General features: G+C 40.2%; 2 protein-coding genes and 1 long non-coding RNA gene across 6 annotated transcripts in view; 1 reads left to right on the top strand and 2 right to left on the bottom strand.

Annotated features, from left to right (window-relative positions):
• LOC117937095 (disks large homolog 5-like) overlaps positions 1-11,839 on the bottom strand; it is a 30,997-nt gene extending 19,158 nt beyond the window's left edge. Inside the window, exons 1-7 of one of the 3 annotated variants that reach the window (XM_034860764.1) lie at positions 11,103-11,839; positions 5,847-5,915; positions 4,974-5,142; positions 4,470-4,613; positions 3,115-3,298; positions 1,415-1,671; positions 264-576 (exon numbers count right to left, since the gene is read on the bottom strand). In XM_034860764.1, the coding sequence (XP_034716655.1) occupies positions 264-576; positions 1,415-1,671; positions 3,115-3,298; positions 4,470-4,613; positions 4,974-5,142; positions 5,847-5,915; positions 11,103-11,400 (1,434 nt within the window). In that variant the 5' untranslated portion in view covers positions 11,401-11,839. The remainder of the gene's footprint in view (positions 1-263; positions 577-1,414; positions 1,672-3,114; positions 3,299-4,469; positions 4,614-4,973; positions 5,143-5,846; positions 5,916-11,102) is intronic. The other 2 variants (XM_034860766.1, XM_034860767.1) reach the window with 2 other exon arrangements.
• Positions 11,077-23,366, top strand: LOC117937100. The gene is made up of 4 exons (XR_004655099.1): positions 11,077-11,086; positions 14,845-15,043; positions 19,743-19,746; positions 23,357-23,366. It is a non-coding gene; the product is annotated as an uncharacterized LOC117937100 (long non-coding RNA).
• anxa11b (annexin A11b) lies at positions 15,301-23,556 on the bottom strand. 2 transcript variants are annotated; one of them, XM_034860801.1, is made up of 16 exons: positions 23,293-23,556; positions 21,299-21,404; positions 20,975-21,235; positions 20,814-20,851; positions 20,478-20,621; positions 20,289-20,376; positions 20,062-20,156; positions 19,806-19,919; positions 19,476-19,566; positions 18,937-19,016; positions 18,752-18,808; positions 18,567-18,660; positions 18,292-18,387; positions 17,200-17,258; positions 15,844-15,966; positions 15,301-15,743 (listed from the first exon to the last, which is right to left on the bottom strand). In XM_034860801.1, the coding sequence occupies exons 2-16, from the start codon at positions 21,393-21,395 to the stop codon at positions 15,684-15,686; spliced, it is 1,497 nt and encodes a 498-aa protein (XP_034716692.1). In that variant the 5' UTR covers positions 21,396-21,404; positions 23,293-23,556; the 3' UTR covers positions 15,301-15,683. The 2 variants fall into 2 exon arrangements, with proteins under 2 accessions (XP_034716692.1, XP_034716691.1); XM_034860800.1 differs by having other exon boundaries at positions 20,975-21,404.
• Positions 23,557-24,111: the final 555 nt, after the last annotated feature.

Here is a 24,111-nt window from a genome sequence, read left to right as displayed (position 1 = left end):
ATGACGGCAGTTGTCACCAGCTTAACTACAGTTGATACATTTGTCACACAGATATTATGCAACACATGTACCCTTATCAATTTCATGATGATTGCTTCAAATTTACGAGACTGATAAATAATAATGGAATAATGTTTTACAGATATGAATTAAGAAGTCCATTATCTAAACAGGACTGTTCTCCCATTTCTTAATGGAAAATGTTTAACCTAACTGAATTCTTAGTATGGGACTAAGAAACAACCCCTTGATTCAGCCGTTACCTGTCGGAGGGCCTCCAGCTCCTCGCTGGCCACCCGTCTCTCTGAGGAAGTGTTTTTCAGCTTCGCCTCTGCCATCTCCAGCCCTGTCTGAAGCCTGTCCACTTCTTTGATCACCTGGTCACGCTCGCTCATGATCAGACGGTACTCGTTGATCACAGAGTCACGCTCCTCCTTGTATTTCTCGCCATCTTTTGCCGCCTTGAGCTGCTGCGTCTTCAGCCGTGTCGCCTCCGACTGCAGCCGCTCCATCTCTCGCTGAAGCTCCTTGTTCTGGGATGCGGCCTTGGACAGTTCTTGCTGTGTGTTGTCAAACCTGTACCAAATAGGAAGTGTAATGGGTGTTACTGCTTTTTGTAACTTGTCACTATTTGTAGATGCCTTTTTTTGTTGAGTTGAGCTAAAAAAATAAAATAAAAAACAGCAAGTGACCCAGCTTGCAATCTCTGCATCTAACACTAAAACACTAAAATGGGAAGGCACCAGCAAAGCTTCATCTGCCTTGGACTGAGAATGTTTCAAAAACGTGCCCTGCCAATATTATTTCATAACTTTGTGGTAATGTCTGAAGTTCTACCATGGACTGTCAAATTTGTGGAAAAAAAATTCCTTGATTACCTTTTTCAAGCATGGTATAAAAATCTTGCTGGAAGACTCAGCTCCATTTGTGCCAGTTCTCATTAATATCCAGTGACCTAAGCTGCTTGACTCTTATTGGCTAACAGCTAGCCCATGAGAGCCTGGCTATCAGCATCCTTTACCCAGCGCAACTGTGCGAACTCGTAAATAGTAATGAGCTCAGGCAACATGACGTCAGACTGACCAGCTTTTGTAACTGGCCTGATTTCTCCACTTACTTATTTTTAGTGGCTAGAGCTGACAGAGGTGGTACCAGTTCTTTTTTTACTTTCACCACATAACACAACACAAACACATATGGACCTAACATATTTCAAAAAAATTCAAGTACGGTTTTGTGTGGCAGGGCACCTTTAAGCACTTTAACCTTGGAATTACACTCGGCAGTACTGAGTTTAAAGCGAAGTTTGCTGCAACTGCCGTTTTATCAGTAGACTTTTTACAGCGGCTGAGTCTGTGCATGTGCAGCTTCTAATGCTGCTGATCTGATTGGTAAGGGATATTTCGGGCTTTACCTTCTTATTGATGAGGAGAACTGCTGCTGATAGTGGATGGCAGCATCTCTCTGCTTCAGCAGCATGTCTAGCTGTTTCTGCAGTCGGTGGTTCTCCTCCTCAGCCTGGTCCAGACGACTCAGGTCTGCGTTGTGACTGGCTGTCTTTTCGTTGTAGCGCTTCCTCAGAGCTTCGTAGTCACTCTTTGTGGCCTCCAACTTGTCCACAGTGGTGTCATAAAGCTTGTTGAGGACATCAGATGACCCCTCTCTCATTACCTGGAAATGGTATCATTCATATGCTTACTGAGTTAAGGTACAGTGGGATGCTCATTTTATCCGGTTATGGTGCATTTTCAGTCTTTTAGTGTAATTGCATAAAGATGAGATTTGGTCATTCTTATTTAATTAAATTTACATGCATTCAGGTTAGCTTCAAATGTTTTGTTAAAAGTGTACAGAAAGTTACATAATGCATACTGTACATAATCTCAACCAAAGATGGCAGGGCTTCACTAGTGCTTTTGATTTCAGAAAGGTTAGATTGCAAAATGTTCTCAAATGTAGTAGATTATCTGTACTACAGGTCTATTGGATGTGTGTGTTTTCATTGCTCCATTTAAGAAAATCAGAAAACATTTGATCACATAAAAAAGTTAGACTGCCTGCAACTCTGTGCAACTTCTTGGTGCTCGGGATATAAATTACAGTAAAGTTTCCATGTTAAGTTTTACAATGTTTGTAAACCCCCCCCCCCCACACACACACACACACAGCCCCCCACACGCACGCACACTACTCGCCTCAGTTGAGGTTCCAAGTGAGCTGAGGCAATACCAAAAGGTGACGTGTAAACCTGCAGACTACTGATTGGTCGGAGGGAATTGTCACTAATCACTGCATCATCATTGCTAGGGACGGACAGGGGTGGGGGGGTCCTGAACAAACCCGCCGTGTTAACTGGGAAATTGTTTATCCAGCATTTTTCTTTTGCTGCCTCGAGGTTGATTAGAAACCAATTTGCCTTCTGGCTGTGGCAACGTTCAGAGAATCAAAAAACAACACACCTTCAACATTCTGTGTATGTGTTGCGTTAGGTCACGGCAGTTTCCTGCTATGCCGGCTCGCCTCACGCATGAGGCGGTACTAATCTTCAATGGAAAAAGGAAGACTGGGCACCGTGGTCTGGTTGAGCCGAGCCGGTACCATTAATGGAACAACGCCAAAAGTAAACTTTGGACCGACATCACTAAGCTAATCTCACGGACGCCGAACATTATTTTACCTAATGACGACAATAGCATTGAGGACAATCAGGCATGTATGCTTGCTATTAAAAAGTCAAGAAAGATATTCCCCATGTTAATGTAAGGTACAAACATTTAATGACCTAACTGTAGTCAGACTACATGTCTGACAATGGAACAGTAAAAGATGAGGTTAAGTCCTCTATGTAATTTGAAAGAATGTTTTCAACGATGGAGACATGGAGGACGAGTTTATTGGACCCCATTTCTTTGAATGATGTCGTCTTGGAGGTAATGGTCACGGAGAGATATTGATTTATGTCTAAAATGAGTCTGAAGGGCAGTCAGAGATGAAGATTAGTGTGCGAGTACGGCAGTGTGTGCAGACAGCATGAACGTTTATATTTGTGAATGTATATGTATTCTAATCTGTAGATGTATAAGCATGTATGTAGACTGCCAGTTCTATGAGTACCTGCTGGTGCAGCATCCTCATTTCAGCCACCTCTCTCTGGTCGTCGTCATGCAGCCTCCTCAGCTCCTCGCAGGCCTGTTTCAGGTGGTTGTGCTCCCTGACCAGCTGAATGTTGTCTTGTCTCACCACCTCCAGCTCCTCTTTCAGCTGGCCATGCTCGCTACCCAGACGGCTGTGCAGCGTACTGAGGAGATACCACAGCAGGTGAGGTTTTTTTTTGCCCTTGGGGGGTGTTGTTCTGTGTTTGAACTCTATGTATCAATACAGACTTTATGTATTAGTGCCTGTGTGAAAACACTGTTTTGTTGTACTTGACGCCTATATGCCAAGGTGCTTGTATATCAAAAATGCCCATCACAAGTTTCCAAGAACCCAAGGTGATGTTTTCAAGTTGCTGGTTTGTAAATGACCAACAACTAACCAAACCAAAATGCTAACAAGTAGCAAATCCTCACCTTGGAGTAGCTGAAACCAGATAATATTTGGAATATTTGAATAGACTAATTAATTGATAAATTGCTGTTGATTCATGTAATTTTAGCATATTGAAAATAATTTCTACAAATACGTGCTGTGCATTATTGATCTTAGTATAATTCATTAGTCAGGCATGAATGTCCCATTTCCCATTCACAGAGGATATTGTTTAGTGTGAATGGGTAAATAACAGACAAAGAAAGGGCAGTAATAAAAAAAAAAAAGTGTAAACAGGGCCCAGAAGGAGAGGCTTAAAAATGGCAATAATCCTTCATCGGTCTGTTTGCATTTGGGGCCAGATGTTGGCTCCCTAGACGTTGGAGACAGTATGTCATCATTAAATCACCCAAATGGACCAGCCTCCCCTTCACATCAACTCAGCTCAGCTTATTTTACCAGACAACAAATGCTGTGTCTGTAGCGTTATCCTCATGGTACAGATGCCGTGCCATGCACACAGCGGTCAGATGATGATTATAGAGCATGCTTTGGCATGAACTCTTCAAGACGGGTATTACTTTTAGACAAGTAATGCAGTCTCTGCTCTATAACATTTTGTCTGAAAAGACGACTCAAAATTTATGCTGCTAAGAAGACAACAGAAACAGTCTTTCTACAACAATCACAAATATGAAGTCAAATTGATGAAAGGCTGTGAGGATTTTTTCATGGCTTAACTCATCAGCTGTTGGACTGGTATAAATCCCTATTACTCTCGCAAAAGTAAAATCTGTTCTATGCAATCTGCTGTGAATATGTTAGAGGAGTAACTGAATACCAGCTAAAACCCTGCCGGCTGACTGCGAAGGCATACAGCACAAATGCTCCGGCTGTTAAAAAATTTACTAAAAAGGCCATGTAGTAGGGCTTCCACTCACTAGTAGAAGTCTGCTTTCTTTACAGCCTCCTCGCATCTCTTCAAGGTGGTGCTGTGCTGGTTCTGCAGGGATTGCAGGTCTGCCATCGCTTTCATGCACTGCAGCTTCAGACGCTCATAGTCATGACCTGCTTTTGTGTTTGGTCTATTTCACAGGGGAAAGAAGGGAGATGCATTCAAATTGAGTTTTAAGACGCCACATGGAGGATGAGAAAAGCGTGAGTGAGTTAAACATCGTACAAACATTGTGTTCATGGAAACACTAGTGAAGAGAGGCATCATTAAAATTGTATGTCAACCCCATGTTTTACAGAGCTGAGCATATTTTAAAACAATTTTGCATCACATAAGACCACACTTCCTTTGTTTTTGGTTGTTTTTAAAAAGCTGAACCAGGCAAAATGCCTCTATTCATAGAGTGAAGGTATACACAGGATTACTGCACTTTTCTGTAAATGTTTGTTTTGGAAAACAGGCAATCTGGTACATGAGATCAGAACAGTACCTGCAGTCATCGAAGGTTGTTCCGGGTGAAGAGAGAGCCAGACGTTTACGTAGTTCGTCCCTCTCTCGGGTCACATGTCTGAGCTGAAACAGAACCGTCTCCATCTTCTCGTTCACCTGGTGGCTGTCCATGTGAGTGGGCGGAGGCGAGGAAGCTTGACCAGGCGTACCTGTGCGAGTCAGCATGTCACTGGTGGCATGTGCCATTCACAAAGCTCAAATGATGGGGATATTAGTGCCGCTCCATCAATTTCTTCTAAATGATCACTTTAGCTGATCTGTTCTTGGTTTCAACTTTTTACTTAAACGTGCAAATACACCGACAAAAGACTTGTGTACTCACAAGGCTCAAGAGTATCAGACTGAACTTACTTGGTCTAAATATTAACCAATCATAAGCAAGAGCTCTTTGTTGTAGCTACTGGACCAAACCTCTACACATTCATTACAAGCCTTAACCTTTATCTTACTGTACCATTTTTAAATCATTGCTCACATTTTTGCAGCCAAAGTCAGTTTAATATTCTACTTCATTATTCATCTACCTCATCGTACTCATTAACCTCAGTACTTATAATAGTGAATACACACTGGTACAATTCAAAGCTCTGTGTTCCTTTTGGTGGTATTGACCAGTCAAATCTTCTCACCCTCAGAGAATGACTAAATGAAACAGGTCAGAGAGAGTGAGGGTATGTATGTTCTTTTCAAATCCTTCTCACATCGGTGTAATCACCTGCATGCGGTTATAGTCTAACAAGCAGCAACCAATGACTATAATTTGACAAATATTTTCAGACACTTGTTTTAAGATATTGTTTTTATTTTTTGACATTTCTGAACACCTGACCACCACAATGAGCGCCACACTCACCTAAGCTGCTGAGAGAGCTGCTGCTTTCTGAGTCCGACGGCATAGTGGACAAGATGCTGTAAGTGGACCCTGTGTGGCAAACAAATCATTAAAGTCAGATGTGCGTGTACTCGACCATGTCTGCATTATAGTCTGATGATTATCTTCAGCATTGTATGGTACATCAAGGGTATGGAGCTTGAGTTACATTCAGGGGCCTTTACTGAAAAAAGGCCAGCTGGAGGCACAATAAGGTGGGACTTTCCCCAGCTTGGGACGGCGGGCCTGTGTGTTGCTAACTATCAGTTGGACAGGGAGCTAGAATACTGACTAGCCAGGGCCCCAAAGAGGCTGCAGCCTCAGAGCTTTGCCATTTATCTCCTCTGACAATGTCACACAGTCCATCCCGTAAAAGCCCCTTCTTTTAAAGCCAACAGTGATTCATAATTAACAATACAGAAAGGAAGCTTCAGTACAACATAATAACGATTATAGAGAAGATTGTGTTATTTGAAAAAGCAACATACCTGAAAGCCAGTTATTGTTTTCTTCACTGGTAAAACTATGGATTATTTAAACATTGTATGTGTTTAAAGCATATTTCAATTCATTCTGGTGGCACTCAGGACAAATCATCTACAAAATGGTAACAAAAATATTTATGTTAAGTGTTCATGTAAAAACAAAAATGACTTGACTGATGTCAGATTTATTTAATCCTGTGTTGATTGGGATATAGTTTGACATTTCAAAACAACATACATAGCAGATAATTATTTTTAATATCTCAGAAAACAGTCAACCCACCCCAATTCCCCAGAGCTCAAGATGAAGTTGTCAAATTTTTGTTTAATTTTAGCAGGTGAAACCGGAATGTTTTACATGTTTGACTTAAACAATGAACATACTTAAATTGTGGTCTATTCATGTTTTCTTGGTTAAATTATTTCAGGAGTACTCCTAACTGTTAACTCTTTTCATCAAATCTAAAAACCACCTCCACACATTTCCAACTGTAAGTGTGTGAAAAAAAAGAAGGAATTTTATAGCTCCTGGAGCTTTTTAACAGACTGCACAAGTCATTATCAGGCTGGCTGTCTGATAACAACTTGTGCAGTCTGTTAAACAGCTCAAGTGCACATTTACAGAGATGCAACTTGGCCGTGGGATGAACAGCTTATAGTTCAGTTAGCCTAAATCAATAACTTTCACCCCTGATGTAAAGTCTAGCACTCAACTAGAAGCGGGAGCATGACAAACAATTCTATTTACCCACCTCCCAGTCCTCTAAATCAATCCCTGGCTGGCTGAGCTCCCACTAGTTAAAAAGGAGACCATGAGTTTGATTAAGACTGGAAGGAGCCATGGCTCACCCCTCTTTTTCCCAGCAAAGGACTGAATGAAAAAAGAGAGAAGACTGATGTGCCTCAGGAACCGTGGCATCCCATGGATCAAGCTCTCTTTGTTCTCTCTCTAGCTAAAGTTTCCCATGACTATGTTTGAGCAGAGAACGTCTCAATGGGCAAGGTTCAGTGTCATAGCGTCATGTGACATGGACATCGCTGCGGTCTGACCCCCACCAGTCAAAAACACTCATTTACGTGGATCTCTTTTTTTTTTTTTTTTCATTCACAGCAAACCTGGTGCATATTTTGATCAGCACCGAAACATTCTCTTAAAACTGAAAGCCGGAGCACTAACACTAGATGCTAATATTTTCTAAAAAAAAAAAAAACACTTCTCCACTGATAATTAAGGAGAGACACTCAAAATACTGTCTTTCCAATAAAAACAGGTTCATGTTCCTATTCTGATCTGACAGCTCTAAAAGAGGGCTAGGGCAAAAGCTGTTTTGGGTTTAAAAGCTTCAACACTTGTCAGACGGTGTACGTCCATGAGTTATTGATCCAGCTTTAGAACATGTTCGTTGATAAAGCAAATGAAGTCTTGCCCATTTGGCATCCAGTTTCAGAAAGTCAAAATCTATGACTTCATCTCAGGGGGCACTGAGCATTCACAGATGAATGTTGTTGCACATTTAAGCAAAGATAAACGAACATCAATTTGTAAAGTTCGGTCAACTTGATGTTCATATTCAGGAACATGTGCAAATAAATCCTTACCTGTAGAGATGAATTAGAGCTTTTTCACAGCAGACATTTTGACTTGTTAGAGCAGGATATGCAACAATGTTAAATAATAAATTGTATTGTTCAAAGAAAGACATGAGAGCAAGCGATTTACAGTTCACAGAAGTCAGCCAGCATTAATTGTGTCATGTAACGTGTTACATCAGCATGACATCACTTGAGGCAGTTTATAAAGATTTCACACAGTTCCTTTCGGAGCCTCAAAAGGCTTTAAACGTAGTTTTTCATGTATGGTAGTACTCCACAAGACCTGTAAACAAACGGATGTGTAAAATCGGTGGCGTTCCACTTTAACAACTATTGCCAGGAAATTTGGTGCAGACGTCAATGGTGCCCAGACAATGAATCCATTTTCTTGATAACAATTTATTGTCGACATTGTCTTTGTGAATTTTGGTGATCCTATGACTTTTCAACTAGCTCCCTTATCAAGTCCAAATTTAAATTTTTCCAAAAATGTGGTTTATCTATGTAACAGTTTGGATTCATTTTATGTGAGCATTACCAGCGTATAAAGTTGCTAGTGTGGCTGTAAACCACGTCTTGTTTTCTTGTATAAAAGAAAACAGAACTCTCCTACTACCAGTCTTATTTTGCACTGGCACAGCACAGCCAAGTGAGCCACGATACACACACCCTTATGATGTGCTGCAGTCATGTTATTTTTCTTCAATAAAAGGTTAGAACAGTCTGTAAACAAAAAGGTATCTTATACCAAGCCCTTAACCTATGGTTATGTAAAACTATAGAATATCTTTGTTTATTAAAAAAAAAAAATAAAAGCCCTCTGTGGTATAGACCGTTTTAAGTACTGTACCGACATGCATCATATCCACATCCCAGTGAAAATCTTGCAGCTTGGTGTTCATTTCATTTCGGCTATATTTGGCATCTCTATACCTGCTGGGGTTAACTAATGAAACTCTCACTCATTAACATTCTGATTTCAAAGATGATCTAGCTCTCACCCTCTGGCAGACCAGGCTGCTGACAGCACACATTTAAAAACGCAGGCTGTAATAAGCTACCATTTACTGGGGAAAGGCCCTTCTTACGGCTGTGCAGTGGAGGAACCTGTCTGCCCAGTAGCAAAAAGCAGCTCAGCCTATTTGCGTCCTGTGTGACTACAGACAGGGAGCTGCCGAGTAACCGCACTACTTTAACCAGCCCAGAACATGTGTGTGCAACCCTCTACAGCAGCAGATAGCCTTCAGTACTCCGTATTAGACTCTGTGCACAATTGTGAAATGCAGCGCAAAGATGAAAAAGATTAGAAAAATATAGTCACTCTGCAGCTTCAGTTCTCTTATGAATAATGAGGACAGAATAAATGCATAATTAACACCTCACTAGTCAGCTCACTGAGTATGATGCAAATTGCTGAGTGTGAACAAAGTAACTAGCACTGCAAATATTGCTTTTGAAATGCAAAGGTACAGTAGAGGTGCTGGGCAAGGACCATGTAGAGTATGCAAGAATTACTACTGGGGAATATTGTGCTATACATGTCTTAGGACATAAATCACGAACGGTTGGGCTTATACTGAATTGGATGATAAATGAATTAGCATTTGGAGAACAAAAAGTTGTTCCTGTAGCTTTGGGATTTAGCGGAGGAAGAAACATTTAAAATGGTACTCCTCCCTGTGTGGGAAAATGTGGTTTATTTTGGTGAGAAAACAGGACAGAATTACACTCATATTACTCTGAATGAACTGCAGAGAACAGTCTCCCAAAGGAATTCTACAGAAGGCTGGGACATGTATTGTCTACAACTTGTTTTATGTTAAGAAACAAAAATCACTGATGTCCAGTCGATTAGATGGCATGAATGTGGAATGTGAGTATGTTATTAAATCTAATTTCAATGCATATAGCCGTTTTTGTATAAAATGGTGCAAAGTGACCATTTTTATGTCACAGTAGAATAAGAATTGAATGCTTAGCTTGAACTCTATCGATATTCCCTTTAAAAGTTGCGAAACATGTAAAAAGGTTATTCTAAATATGTTTTACTAAAAATATGTGTGCTGTATATTGCTGAAATAGGTAGAGTGTAAATTTATTACAATCCACATTATTTATAGAGCGGAAAAGCCAAACATATGCCGATTTGAATTTCTAAAAATGGGAGGATTTGATGCTTTGTTTCTCTGTTTTGTTGATAAGTAAATATCTCAGCATTTTGGACGATTGTCGGGACAAAACAAGACAGAGCTGAAATGATTAGTCAGTTGATCAATCAATTGAAAATGAATAAGCAACTACTTTGAACTAAAAAGCAAAAAAAAATGTCCTTGTTCAAGTTGTTAAATGTCAGATCTTCTCTTAAGTGATAGTAAACTGAACATGTTTGGGTTTTTGGTCTGCTGGTGGGACAAAAGTCACCTTGGGTTGTGGGAAAATAACTAAATAGTAGCAGCCCTACAAGCATTTTGAGGACATCAACATGGGCTCTGTGGTTATTGTGATGGCATATTCTGACATTTAGAACAAACAATTATCAAATTAATAACAGATTATGTGATAATGACAATATTCAGTTGTACTTGTACCAGGACACAAATGAAACGGACATCTTTCATCCTCTACTCTGACAGTGAGTAGTTGCACTCTACAGTAAGTCACTGTGTGCATTAACAAACTCATTCACTCATTAATTTGACTTATAGAGTGGGTTATTGATTCAAACTCACACACAACTTCGGGCAGCTCTGCTGTCACTAAATTGATTGTTCGAGTCTTGTTTAGGTCCATTAGGCTAAACACTTTCACAAAAAGGCTGGCAAGCTGTGCTTTTAGTGACATGGCAATGGAAACAAGCACGGTAGTGTGTGCAAATAAGCATCACGTCACATGAGTTGGGCCCTATCTCTCTCTATCTTTTAGCCCAAAGGAAAAGTCATGCCCTTAATCAAGTTGTCATATGGTCAATACACCTAATGTCAGTTAGAGCTTGCCCAGAACAGGATCGAAAACAGGTTGGATCACAACCAAAATAAAAAGACATAAGTCACAACACATGATACATCACTATACTAAAGCTATATAGGCTAAGTGCTTCTGCATGCCTTTATACAATGCACTACTTCATTGTTATGTGCCAGATAAGTATTCTGCTTCTTACCAGTTGTGTGATCCACTGGTCCGTTGCTATCCAGCAGCACAGAGTGCAGGTGAGGGTGAGTCTTCTCCAGGGCCGTGCAAAACTCTGCGAAATGGTCTCTGTCCTTCCTTATCAATATCTTCAGGAGAAGGTCCACTTTTTCCGGGTTGGAGGAGCAGTTGTGTCCCAGCTCGTACCGTTCAGACTGACTGATGGTCCCGCAGTGAGCCAAAACATCCACAACTCGGTCCGCATCTGTAATCGACTCCACCAAGTTCTGGTAACATTTCTCCAACAACTCTTTATGCTTGGGCTCCATCTCGCTCAGCTTTGCTTTGCTTTAACCAAAATCAGCTTCGGGACAAATTCAACTTATTTACGTTTCTGGTAGTCAACCTCACTTCGTACTAACGCTACGTAACTCCCGAAAACTATCCCGCTCGACCAGTCGGGACGGGTTTCAACCCGAATTGAAGGATACACAAGAAGTAGCCATATTTGTTGCCCAAGGCTGTTGACTGCACGAAGATGACAACACATTTTCCAAACCGCCGCTCCGTCCTTCCCGAGAAAAAAACCCCGTCGTTGCCTCTTTAAGCTCCGCTACGCACACGTTACGGAGACATTGTCCTCCTGAAATTAAGTTCTTTCGACATGTTTAAAAGTGTAAAAAACTCTTCGAGAGCCTCTCTCTGTCAGAGAACAAACTCCGCCATGTCTCACCGTGCGAGCAGCTGTAGCTCTGTGCCAATCATATTTCCGTGCAATGGACGTTTAAGGTAAACGAAGGCGGGGCTTTGTTTTTAGACGCACCTGGTTCCCATCGCTTAAAATCCCATTAAGAAAAATATTATTATAATTTACCCAGTAGTGGGATGTAACATGGAAGTACTAAAGTAGTGTACTTAAGTGCAATTTGGAGACACATATACCTTACTTGAGTATTTTCAATTTATGCTACTTTATTCTACTCCACTACATTTCAGTTTCATCTAAGAGAGTGCAAAGGCTATTTAAAGCTCATGTATAGCCTTCTATATAGACTACTTTGTATAATAAGTAATTATCTGTAAAGTAACAAGCAACTCAAGCTTTTACTTAACTTCAATGGAGTAAAAAGTAAAATATCTCAACTTTCATTTATTGATTTGTACTTTGCTTTCCAAAGCCCCATCTGTTCAGTGAATGCAGTTATTGATACAGCACCTGGGTTATACACTTCTGAATAGGCCATTATTTTAGGGAAATCCTGGAACTTTTATTTGCAGATTTGATATCTTTCAGAGCAGATTGTATAGCTCCAGATCATATAATTATCTGTTCTTCCTCTGGATTGTCCACTGACACATCTTCCCCTCTCTGTGAACCTTCTTCTGCTCCACATAATCCATCAGATCTTACATGAGGCAAACGTCACACAAGATTCATATTTTAAGAAACAAAGGATCTAAAAGCAATGGAATCATATATAAGATTATCTACATGTGCTTATCTGTAGCCTCAGGACAGGCAGCTGAACTGCAGAAATGCTTAATGTGGAAATCTACATTGAGCTTGTGTACCAAAATTACTGACAGTGCTCTGTATAATTAAGGGGCTTCAGTGTCTCGCCTGTATGAGGAATGTAACTTTCATCTGGAGCAAGCTAGCGCACAGGGCTTGGCTTTAAAGCTTAATACAGTACACAGAGTGCCTATACATTTCCACATTTACGTTTAGCACAGCTTGAACAATGTCAGTGGTTATGTAACAACTCAAATCATTTATTTTTCCTGCAGGAAAAATCCATTTGGCGCTCACCAAGAAAACTAGTTGGAATGTTTAGGAGTTATGTACATTCTTAAAACCATCACACTAGAATGAGACAAGGGTCTCTTAAACCGCATAAAAAATAAAAGAATAAAAACAGGTTGGATGGGTTTAATGCTCCTCTGTGTAAAATATCAGAGGATGAACCTCAAGCCGTGCAGGCTGGATAGTGAGATCTGCAGCTACATCTCATTATGTGTTGTTCATCTAATCCTTGGGTTTGTAATTTTCTTATATGCACTCATGAAGTTTAACGTGGGATTATGTCCCTGGCAACCAAATATCTCCTAACCGCACATTCCTCATTGGACAGCGAGAAACAGGAGAAAATCCACTACAAATCTACAGTTTGGTCAATTCTTACTTTTACTGATTGTCTATGAGACAGCATTAACATTAAAGGCCAGTGACGGGGATGTGAATTTATTCAGAACATGGACTAACGTACTGGACTAATCTCAATAGATTCACAAAATAAAAAAAATCATTCAGATTATGGTTAAATTTATCTGTGAAAATTGCTTCATTTGTCTGTCTTTGTTGTTTTCTTCATAATAACCGTTTAAAACACAAAACTTACTAATAAAACATGGGTAATATAGAACCGTTTTTCAAAATAGTGAAACATTTGATTTCATTTTGTGATGAGATTTGAATCCGATTTTCTTGCAATTAGTCACTCAAAATTCAAACCAAAATTTTCTTGATAATCCATTATATTGTCAATTAACTAAGAGAAAGCTCCAGAGTTGTGAGAGCTACCATGAGGCTGACCTTAAAGACTCCCACCAATACCAATGACGCAGACAGATGCTGTCGATTGACAAATCTCTTGTATACATGTGTCTGATATCTCCAATAAGACAAAGTGCATCATTTGGATGTGTGTGCATCGAAGTGTGTTCAAGCCCCAGAAAGCGTGCAGCATCCTGCTATCAAGTCCACATGTAAATAATTAAAGGACTTTTTCTAGAAATCAGGATCAGGGAAGTGCTTGGTTTTGTCTCTAAAAGTAGAGGGGGGGGGACCTATATATTTCAGAAGGTCTTGACTTGAAAGAAAATACACAAAAATAAACATCAAATATTCATCCCTCTTTGTCCCCTTGCAGGTGGGGGCTTTTTATTTTGAGTGTATATGAGAAGCAGGCAAGTGAGAACGGTGTGGAATAAGTGAAGTTTGGTGAAGACATTTGTCTCCCCATCACAGCCCCTGTGAGGCTGCACTTTGAGGCCAGTGAGCACAACAGAGAGACGATTTCAGGACGTCCGTGTCTCCAATATGGACACTATATATAGCCCTAAGAAAAAGTTCTCTGCGCCATTTCACTTGAGCTGCAAAGCAAACCTGGACATGTTCTCCTCCTCTCAGGTAATACAGCAAATCGCATGCACAGAGGCTCCACTTATGTAAAGGCACATTGCTCGCACCTTTTAGCAAAACATGCAGCCCGTGATGCTCTGAGGATTTTGGCTCACTCGTCGTAATACAGACCAAGGTAGTGAATATGAGGTTGGCTTTGAAATGCAAATTGCTCATTGTGAGTCAGCTCAGAGAGGAAAATCCAGTCAATGTTTCATTCAAAACACATTATCCCATTTCACAAAGACAATCCAGATGTGCCACAATGTTTGTTTTTTATTTAAATGAAAGGTAGCGGTTTTGTAAGTTGCAAGAGACTGGCACTAGGACATGGCAATATGTATGAACATTAAAAGGCATCAGTTGTATTTTAACCATCATTAAAATGAAATGTGAAAATATGCTTGCAAAGTAGAGTAGGTGCAACAGATATTTAGCTTAAAGGCAAACTGGCAGCAGAATCCAGAGCCCTCTACAGGCAGTAAAACATACAAACCGGTAAAGGACTATGAAAATGTAAACAAATAAACATCAACTAAACAATGGAAAGGATCACATTAGTGCAGCCGTGCGAGAGGACAGGGTAAGCGAGAGGACAGGGTAAGCCCTGACAAAAGGCACAAGATCATCTGTCTTTAGGCTTTGGCTTTTCAGCATTCAGGAAAAAGGCAACATTGTCTGCAAATGTTGAACAATGATTGGAAAAAGTTTTCATTTTAAGAGCACAGAAGAGTTTTGTAAAGCTGATATAGAGAATATACCGTAGTGGGAAAAGCTAATTTGCATAGAATGTAATAGTCACAAGTTTAACAAGCTTTAAATGGTCATATATATATGCTCATGCGTAATTTGCTGAAACTTAGTCTCAGTATATATTAACTTGACACAGTGGCGGTGAGGTACACTTCACCTCAGTAACACAGAAGTGCATATGCTAAATAGTTCCTTTTATATGTACTTTGTATATTAGACACTCGGCTTGTACTTCTTCAATTTTTCTGAAGCTATTCTTCCAAATAAGGTTTTCCTTTGTGATAACTATAGTTCAGCAATTTTAAATACTATTCTATAATATAGTTAGCATAGTTATATGGTTAATTTCTTCATCAAGTAGGAAATTTTTGGGCATCCACTTTTTGCTTTATGACCCCACCTTTTACCCAATAATTACAAAGCCATCTACTGTGTCTTTAAAAAAAATATCATCTTAGTAATATATATTTACTTTTTGGCAATCATCTACTACAAACAGTAGCTAAATATGAATCTATAATGTCACTAAAGAGATTACAAAAGGAATACAAATGATTGGCTGTTTTCATAGGAAAACTAACTTTAACTGCATGCATCGGAGGTGATATATGGTCCAAAAACAACGATTTTAGTGTGGACATATATTTTGTCCGTATGGAGGGTCATCTTTCTTTTCTTTTAGTCGTTACCTCCACACAGCTTCAACAGCAACTTCTGGTAATCCCCGGAGGTATCACCCTGAAAGATGAAGCAAAATCAATATGAATTTCCAATGTATTACATAAAAAGGGAAACCTGTAACTGTGATTATCATAATAACATAGTTGATGGGACTTACTGAGATGTGAGTGTACAGTGATTTGCCGTAAGCCTTCACATACGCCTGTCTGATGTCCAACATATCTACCTCAGAGCGGGACACCATGATACGGATGAGGGTTGTGTCCTTGGTCCCTGCTCCCTGTCAACACATCACAATGTGTCACTTTAATTGTCTGCAGCAGTGGGATTTTCTGGGGCCCGTTTCAGGGAGGAGGTTTAACAAACTCTGAGTCTAACCCTCAACTCTCAGTTGTTTTACCCTGGGATGGAAAACTCAGAGTTTTTGCTTCCAGAAGAACTGATTTGAGGTGGTTCAATCCACTCAGAGTAACTAAACTCTGAGTGGGTGCACCACCACAATAAAAAGGCAGCAGGAATGGAGCAATGATACAAAAAAACACAAAAAAACAGTGAGTTTGAAGATATATTTAGTTTAAAAAGCAACACAGCAACTGCTGCAAAAGATAGAGAATTTTTGTGGGAGAAAATTGCTGCTAGTGTCAATGTGTAAGTTCCAATATAGTGTATTAACCTAATATTTAATTGTAAGTATAATATTACTGGTGAAATGGTATTAACCCTATAATCTATTTCATTTAGGTAAAGTCCTGTGGGTGAAAAAGTCCTAGCTATCTACTAACCCATTCTATGGCTGCAGCACCATCATTAACAGAATTATAATTCATAATCTTTTATTTTGAAAGGGTTTACATCAGTCACCTGCAATACTCTGGAACGCTTTTTGTGTTGTGCTTACTTGGTTTGTGTCCAGGGAACACTACAAAAATGTTTTAAAATACGTTTCAGAGCGAGTCACATTCTTCTGACGGCGCTTTGCTATACAGTGGCCTTACTAACATGCTCCGCATCACCAATACAAAGAAAACTGTCATCTGCAAAAACACGTAATGCGACACAAAGAATGTGCTAGGATGTAAGAGCATGCTCACGATGGGTGACGTTAGTGATATGAGGACGGATAAGGTTATGTAGGCTACATAACTGATAAACTAGGAAGAAATACATCTATAGTCGGGGCATTAAAATCTTCTACCGAGGTATGTTTAACTCTCTGCAAAGTAATACAGCTTCTTCATCAACGGGATCATCGACAAAAGGAAATGCCATGCCTGCCTAACAAGGTTAATAAACCAACCCAATTTTCTATTCATGCAGTTAAACTGCACTAACACACTTCTCCTGACCAGGTTAGGTTCACAGGCTCAGTTATCATAGTAACTGACTCAGAGGTTAATTACCTCTCTTTCTGAAACGGGCCCTTACTCTGTCTCCCCACAACAACATCAGTGCAGGAGATATGTGTATATATGAGTATTAGAATAAAATGGGTTGATAGACAGAACAGATGTACCTGCATGGCCTTATAGAGCCTTTCAGCAAAGTAGGCATGTGGGTTTCTGATGCATTTCACTAGGGAAAAGGAGCAGATGCAAACAGATAAGTCTTGTATGAATATGAAAAACCAGGAAAATATTACACTTTTCTTTTGCTAGGGGGACAGACATTGTAAAAATATAAAAAGTCAAATAAATGAAGAGACAAGAAGAGTTAAAATCCAACGGACAGCACAAGACACTAACGTGCATTCAATGTCAATGTAGCCAAATATGAACTACAATAGAGAAAGAGAGGCTGCTGTATTATAATTCATATATATACATACACAGTATGTTCTTGTGTTATAATTCATGTATGTACAGTACACTATGTTATTGTATTATAATTCAAGTGTATACAGTATGTTAGTATTATAATTCATGTACTATATATAGTATGTTCTTGCATTATAATTCATGTATAGTATGTTATTATATATATATTGCTCTCAGCCAAAAGGTTTTGTTCTCAGCACTTTTCAGTTAGAGTTAACAGTAAAAAAGTTTTTTCCAAGCCATTTTTAATTTGTGCAAAACAATTTTGTACAAATCCAACTAAACTTTTTCAACCAATCTTTAACTACATTTAAGACATATTCGGATGAAGCCCAAAATGTTTACATTCCGTAGCGGTTTCCTGTAATCGGGTGCCAAATTTCTTTAGGTGGGGCCTATTTGAAATAACTTAATGCGTAACTCTCACCAAAATGCAACCTAGGGTGGTTTTGAGAATAAGCCCGAGTCAAACTTTTGTTTAAAACACATAATTAGGAAGGAAGCGGCAATTGCTATCATTTGGGGTTCTGATGCAAATGTAAACATTTTATTCTATTTTCAATACAACACATTTAGAGAGTTTGCTTGTGATCAATCAATCAATAATTTACAAGGTCTTTAGGACAAACAGACGCCTATTTGCATCAGCGAGGTATTTTTAGTCTAGGAAAGCCTTTCCAAACAAATATCTTGACGAGTGACTTCAATTTACACTTAAAGCTTTTAAATGTTTTTTTGGGAATGTTGCTACAGTTTGGTTAAGGTTTGGAAAAGAGACCCAACGAACGTACCCACGGCCACCATGCCAGACTCCACATTGCCAGACATTTCCCTGCAGATGCTCTTCTCAATGTCTCTCCCACACATCTGCTGGTACTCCTGGAAGACTAACAGACAAGAATCGCAGGCAAGACAGTTTCAGCTATAATATCTGAAAACGTGTGAAATACGTGGTATCAAAATGGTGCAGTTATGACACAAGAAAAACAAAAGTCATATGGTTAACTTCAATTGAGGGAGGAAAAGAAATAATCTGGTAGAAGTACAACAAGGTTAAAATACACACCCGCTCGAAGGTGAGGCTTGCTGCGAGCACACAGGATGGCATTAAACTGAGACTCATCAGTTCCTACTTTATTTTCCCCAGCAGCATACAGTTTCTGTCGCCCACGCAGACACACACAAACATGATCAGGTTTGCAATTTACTTTCCAAGAATGTAATAACAGCTAACCAACTTAAAACCAGTACCTGCGCGTCCTGTTTGGCCAAGGCAACATCAACCGTCTCCCTTTCATCACGATTACCCTAGATATAGTAAGGCATGTTGTGTGCATTAAAAACACATTACGTGGGCGGAGTACAATGGCAAAGTCAACACTCAAAGTTCACATGAGCTGAAATGTGGCTTCAGGTGTAAATGGTGCAGCAGCTACCTGAGAGAGAGAGATCAGAAGTCTGCGGAAGTGACCGGAGGTGTCATTGCTGATGGCGTCCTCCAGGCTCTTCCCATACTCTGGAATGAAGGTGTGGCTTTTTTTAGGAAAATACATTTATTTGCATTCTGTTTAGACACTACTTTTTCACAATCCATTTTCAGTACACCTACATGGGTTGTTGCACTACCTAAAATCAAAACATTTTATTGTGCTTTAACTGCTAGACTTTTTTGTTTTGTTTTTTTACTATAATGACTAATACTAGTATAGCCGTAAATTAACAGTTGATGAAACAAGGGCCTGTATTGTATATTGAATAATGATCAGATGGGGAATAATTCAAATGTTTTATAAAAAGGTACTGTATATAAGGGTATACACCCTTAAATATATATGGTAAAATTATGTATGTATTGTCTTAGATATTTCTTTATATAAAATGATATAAGACTACTGATAATGTCATTGAAAAAAATAGCTTTTTTTTTTTTTTAAAGGAATTTTAAAAATATAAAAACGCTAAGACCGGAACTCACCAGCTTTGTAGATTCTGGTGATTTCCCGAATTTCTGCATTGGTGCGTGATGCAAGAATCTCAATCAGACAAGCTTCATCAGTTCCTGCACCCTGCAAACATATAGAAAAGCCTCAGTAAAACATTCACTGACACACCTGCTTCACAGAGTAACTTAACAGCCTGAGGTCGTCAACCATGGCTGAAGTTTACACTTGTCTGGCCTTTACGTGAATACAGAGGATTTTCTATTGTTCTTATTTTTCCTACAACAAGATGAGTCACACAGTGCAGTTTGGACCACAAAACTGACATTGAAACACCTGCTGAGACAACAAATCGAGTTTCCAACCTTTATAGCTTCTCTCAGTTCGGATGCATCAAAATGTGAAGGGCTCTTCAGCATAGCAACAACAAGTTTCTCAAAGTTTCCAGTGAGCTCAGACTTCAGATCGTTAAATAAATCCTAAGACAAAAAAAAAAAAAAGACCATGAGAACATGGTTAAACTAAATATAGTTGCAATGCGGGGTCAATGATTAGCAACAGATTACAGAATGAATTTAAACTGGAAAAAACAAAAAAAATCTTAGGTATTAGGAAACGTACCTTCCCATAAGTTGTTTTGTACGCTGCTACCATTGGAACCCTCTGCTTGCTGGTACGATTTCCCAGAAGTTCAATAATGGCTTTTTCATCAGTGCCTGTTCAAAATATATTTCAGAATCAAGTTGTGATGTGTGACAGAAGGGACTGAGCAAATACAGTGCTTATCAATGTTGAGTGACAATATGTTTGATGGGTTTAGCATGTTCAAATAAACACCAGTTACTGACCAAAACCCTTCATAGCTTTTCGAAGAACCTCAACATCTCTCAGTGAATCTGCTCCTGGAAAGTCTTTTATAGAACCCCTGTATCCTTGCTGTATATAAATAGAAAACATAAGAAATACTGCACATTAGATGTGTGTGCACTTAAACATAGTTTCAGAGAAGACCTAGGATGATGACAAATGTATCTTACAGAAATAGCAGGTGCCTGAGGGTTGACTGGAGCTCCACCTCCATATCCAGGCATTGAGGGGTTAGTTGCGGGGGCTCCTGGGTAATTTGGCATGGGCTGGCCTGGGGCGGGGCCCCCTGGGTATCCCTGCTGAGCCCCTCCTGGCTGCAAACAGAGGACAGCTGTAAGTGCTAAGTCCATGGGACAAAGGTTATTGGAGTTTTGTCACATGTTTCACATATGTCACAGGTTTCAGTAGAAGATAAGGTGATTTAAGCTAACAAGAGACTAAGTCATCTATATGTTATTACTGATGTGGCAATGCAGAGGTTTAGAGTGAGATAAGAAGGAATGTACCACTCCTTGGCCGCCTGGTGCTGCACCCCAGCCTCCACCTGCAAAGAAAAAATGGACGTTGAAGTGCAATTCATTTAACAAACAGGTCTGATTATATACAATCATAGAGAGAAATGCTGCTTGTAATCCTCAAAAGTCAAAAGACTATCTCAAAGCCTCACCTCCAGGAGGCATGGAGGGATAGCCTCCTGCTCCAGACTGTGCTGGGTATCCTCCTGCCTGGGGAGGGAAGCCTCCAGCTGGGGCAGGGTAGCCACCGGCCTGGGGAGGGTAACCGCCTGCTGCAGGAGGGTAACCGCCAGCCTGGGGTGGGTATCCGCCTGCCTGTGGGGGGTAGCCTCCTGCTGCCGGAGGGTAACCGCCGGCCTGAGGTGGGTATCCGCCAGCCTGAGGTGGGTATCCGCCTGCCTGTGGGGGGTAGCCTCCCGCTGCTGGAGGGTAGCCCCCTGTTGCTGGAGGGTAGCCCCCTGCTGCAGGAGGGTAGCCCCCTGCTTGGGGTGGATATGCCCCTGGTTGAGATGGGTAACCCCCTGGCTGTTGTGGGTATCCACCGGACTGAGGAGGGTATCCTGGGTAGCTCATCTTCAGAACCTGGAGGTGACATAAAGTTGTGGGTTGTTACAATGATGTATAAGTGTCAAAATAATACAATATCATCATGGTTCTTTTTGACTGCAACGCCGTTTCCGGGAACCTTTGAAAAAGGAAACTTTTTTTTTTTTTTCATTTTAAAAGGCTTATATTATGCTCATTTTCAGGTTCATAGTTGTATTTAGAGGTCCATAGAGGCACATTCATCATGGAAGTAAAGGCTGAACTACAATAGAGCTGTGTGGAGCAGTTTGTCAACAGTGTTTTCTGTTGGAGCTAGTAAGTCCCTTTGGGGTGGACTTTGGTTTTTTTCACTTTGTAAACCTATAACATGCACAAAAAATATATATAGAAGGCAAAAGCCAAAAAAGCATAATTTGAGCACTTTAAGATAAATGTTGGTTTCAATTTAGTTCCTAATTTGCTTAATCCTAATTGTTTTCTGATGTGGTCACATAAACAAGAACTTTAGTTTCTTGAGTACTTACCTAACTATTTGGTCAAAAAGGCCAAAACACCAAACAGGGAGCTATCAAATATCAGCAAAAACAATTCTTTGAAAACAACCATCTATTATTAGTAGGCCATATTCTCACTACTTGTCTAAAATAAACAGATACACAACCCCACACCCATTTGTTGTCGTCATAATGTCGACGTGCTCCGTCGTCCACCCACAACTGCTGTAATGTTTGAATGAGCTTCAACTTTAGACCCCGACCTCACTTGAGTTTCTTACAGATAACACTCCACGTTTGACATTTCCATTACGACGACTAAAACTCACCACTTCCACCTGCCTCGATACATAACAGGACGATGAAAAAAGAGAATGCTCATTGTTTTTTAGTTCAACTTTTTCTTCCTCTTTCCCAACAACTAATGCATAATGCAAAATAGCAAATGTCGCTGAATCTTTTCAGTTACACCCATAGGGATCCCTAAGGTCCTGCTGAAGGGACTGTAGCCATTTGGCTAGCTAGTTGTTGGAATTTTACAACTGTTTAATGGTCTCTGTGTCATTCCACAATCGTACCACTTCTTTATAGTAATTTACGAGATACGGAAGTACAATTATGATTAATTTAGAGCTGTTAGTGTAGGTAAAGGTTTAAAATGTAAACAGATGACATTGGTTAAGCGGACATAAACACACCGCCGTGTCTTCATTTAGGGCGTTTCACTGTCAACTTCCCTATTCCCGCCCTCTCCCTCACCCTTGTAGGCACTGGTGGGGCTTTTATGTGTTATCGTAAATACCAGTATTCCCACCACAGCACATAACGGCGCAATGATGATAACTATGTATAAATCCCCGGTGGGCTTTTCATAATGTCCATAAAAAACATCTTGGTTTCTATACCAAATCTGTAACCAACGTACCAGTATTGCTACATGATGATGTTTACACGGTTTTTTTACGAAGATCCCAGGAAAGCAGCAAAAAAACACTGATCTGAAAAGAGGACCACAGGCCTGGGTTTTCTCAACTCGCCAACTAGCTGTAATGCTAAGATTTTACAGTTGTGTAATCTCAATGTCCAAGAGTTTCTACCAACCCTGCGCTCCTTTAACGTTGAACAATCCTCCCGGACAAAGTTTCAAAGATTTAGCATCCAATGTAAACACATTACTAGGAGGGACGATTAACACGTTTGATGCAGTTAAAAGTGTCAGGACGTAATTTTAAGGCTTAAAATTAAGAAAGTCCTCCGTCTGTTCAGCTCAACACCTCTGTCGATGTAATTAGGCCCCGCAGATTTCTTACATTACAGGCTCAAAGACACCGCACAAGTGCTTTGTTGAACGGCATAGTCGCCTGCATCGCAGTGAAAGAGTTTATTAGCGATTATTTACAGTCCAAAACAAAATAGTTAAGGTTACTTACGTATCAGCTATTGACTTCCAATCCAGGAAGAGACTAGAGAGCAGAAGAGAGAGAGCAGAGAGAGAGCAGGAGTAGCCGGAGTAGGAGTAGCCCCGTCGTCCGGAGATTTTTTCCCAGGATGGCGAAGTCATGGCCCGCCCTACTCTGCCTCTGGCTTAGCCTGACATAGCTTCCCCTAACCAATCATTTTGCCTGAATCGTACCAGCCCAACCAGAGCAGACAATAAGTACTAGCCAATCAGAGGGAGAGTAAGGCGGGTTATGCCTTCGCCGTCATAGGAAAAATAAAAACTGGGCGTGCCGGAGGTGGCTCGTTCGAGATGAAATGAGCCTCGCCTGTAAAGTGGGCGCGAGCAGGCGTCAGCAGCCGGGGGCGGGGACAAAAAGCTGCGGTAAAATCGGACAGTTTCCTGCCGATTTCAGTAGCCTTTAGGCTGAACAGGAAGTGACAAAAACACATTGGTTCGATTCCGATGTAATACAATATAATCAGGCCCACATATCAGCTGCTACACAGTCTCTAGTTGTTATAATTATGACACAGTAGCTCTCAAAGTGTTCTACATGTAATCTCTTGCTGATTTTAATTAACAACAAACTTATATGACCCGTCATCTGAACGGATTTAGTCCCTCTAACTTCTAAACGTTACTATCAGCCACACAACATGTGTTTTGTACAGATTATGACTTTAAATCATACAAATAGCATTTAAAATCTCCGATTCAAAAACAATAAAAAGTTTGCATAAAACGTCATCATGTTGAGTCGATTGTGAACCAATCCGCTGTTAAATCAGCTGAGAGGCTGGCGTTTCCC

The sequence above is a fragment of the Etheostoma cragini genome, chromosome 21, assembly GCF_013103735.1.
Source record: "Etheostoma cragini isolate CJK2018 chromosome 21, CSU_Ecrag_1.0, whole genome shotgun sequence".
Taxonomy (NCBI): Eukaryota; Metazoa; Chordata; class Actinopteri; order Perciformes; family Percidae; genus Etheostoma; species Etheostoma cragini.
Note: the sequence above shows the minus strand (reverse complement) of the source record. Positions and strands in the feature narration are given on the sequence as shown.

Excerpts from the sequence above, each read along its gene's own strand:
- anxa11b (XM_034860800.1), bottom strand. The coding sequence starts at position 21,395 with ATGAGCTACCCAGGATACCCTCCTCAGTCCGGTGGATACCCACAACAG. Across the intron at positions 20,622-20,813 it reads CACCAGGCGGCCAAGGAGTG|CCAGGAGGGGCTCAGCAGGG; the intron begins GTACATTCCTTC and ends CTCTGTTTGCAG. Across the intron at positions 20,157-20,288 it reads AAAAGCTATGAAGGGTTTTG|GCACTGATGAAAAAGCCATT; the intron begins GTCAGTAACTGG and ends TATTTTGAACAG.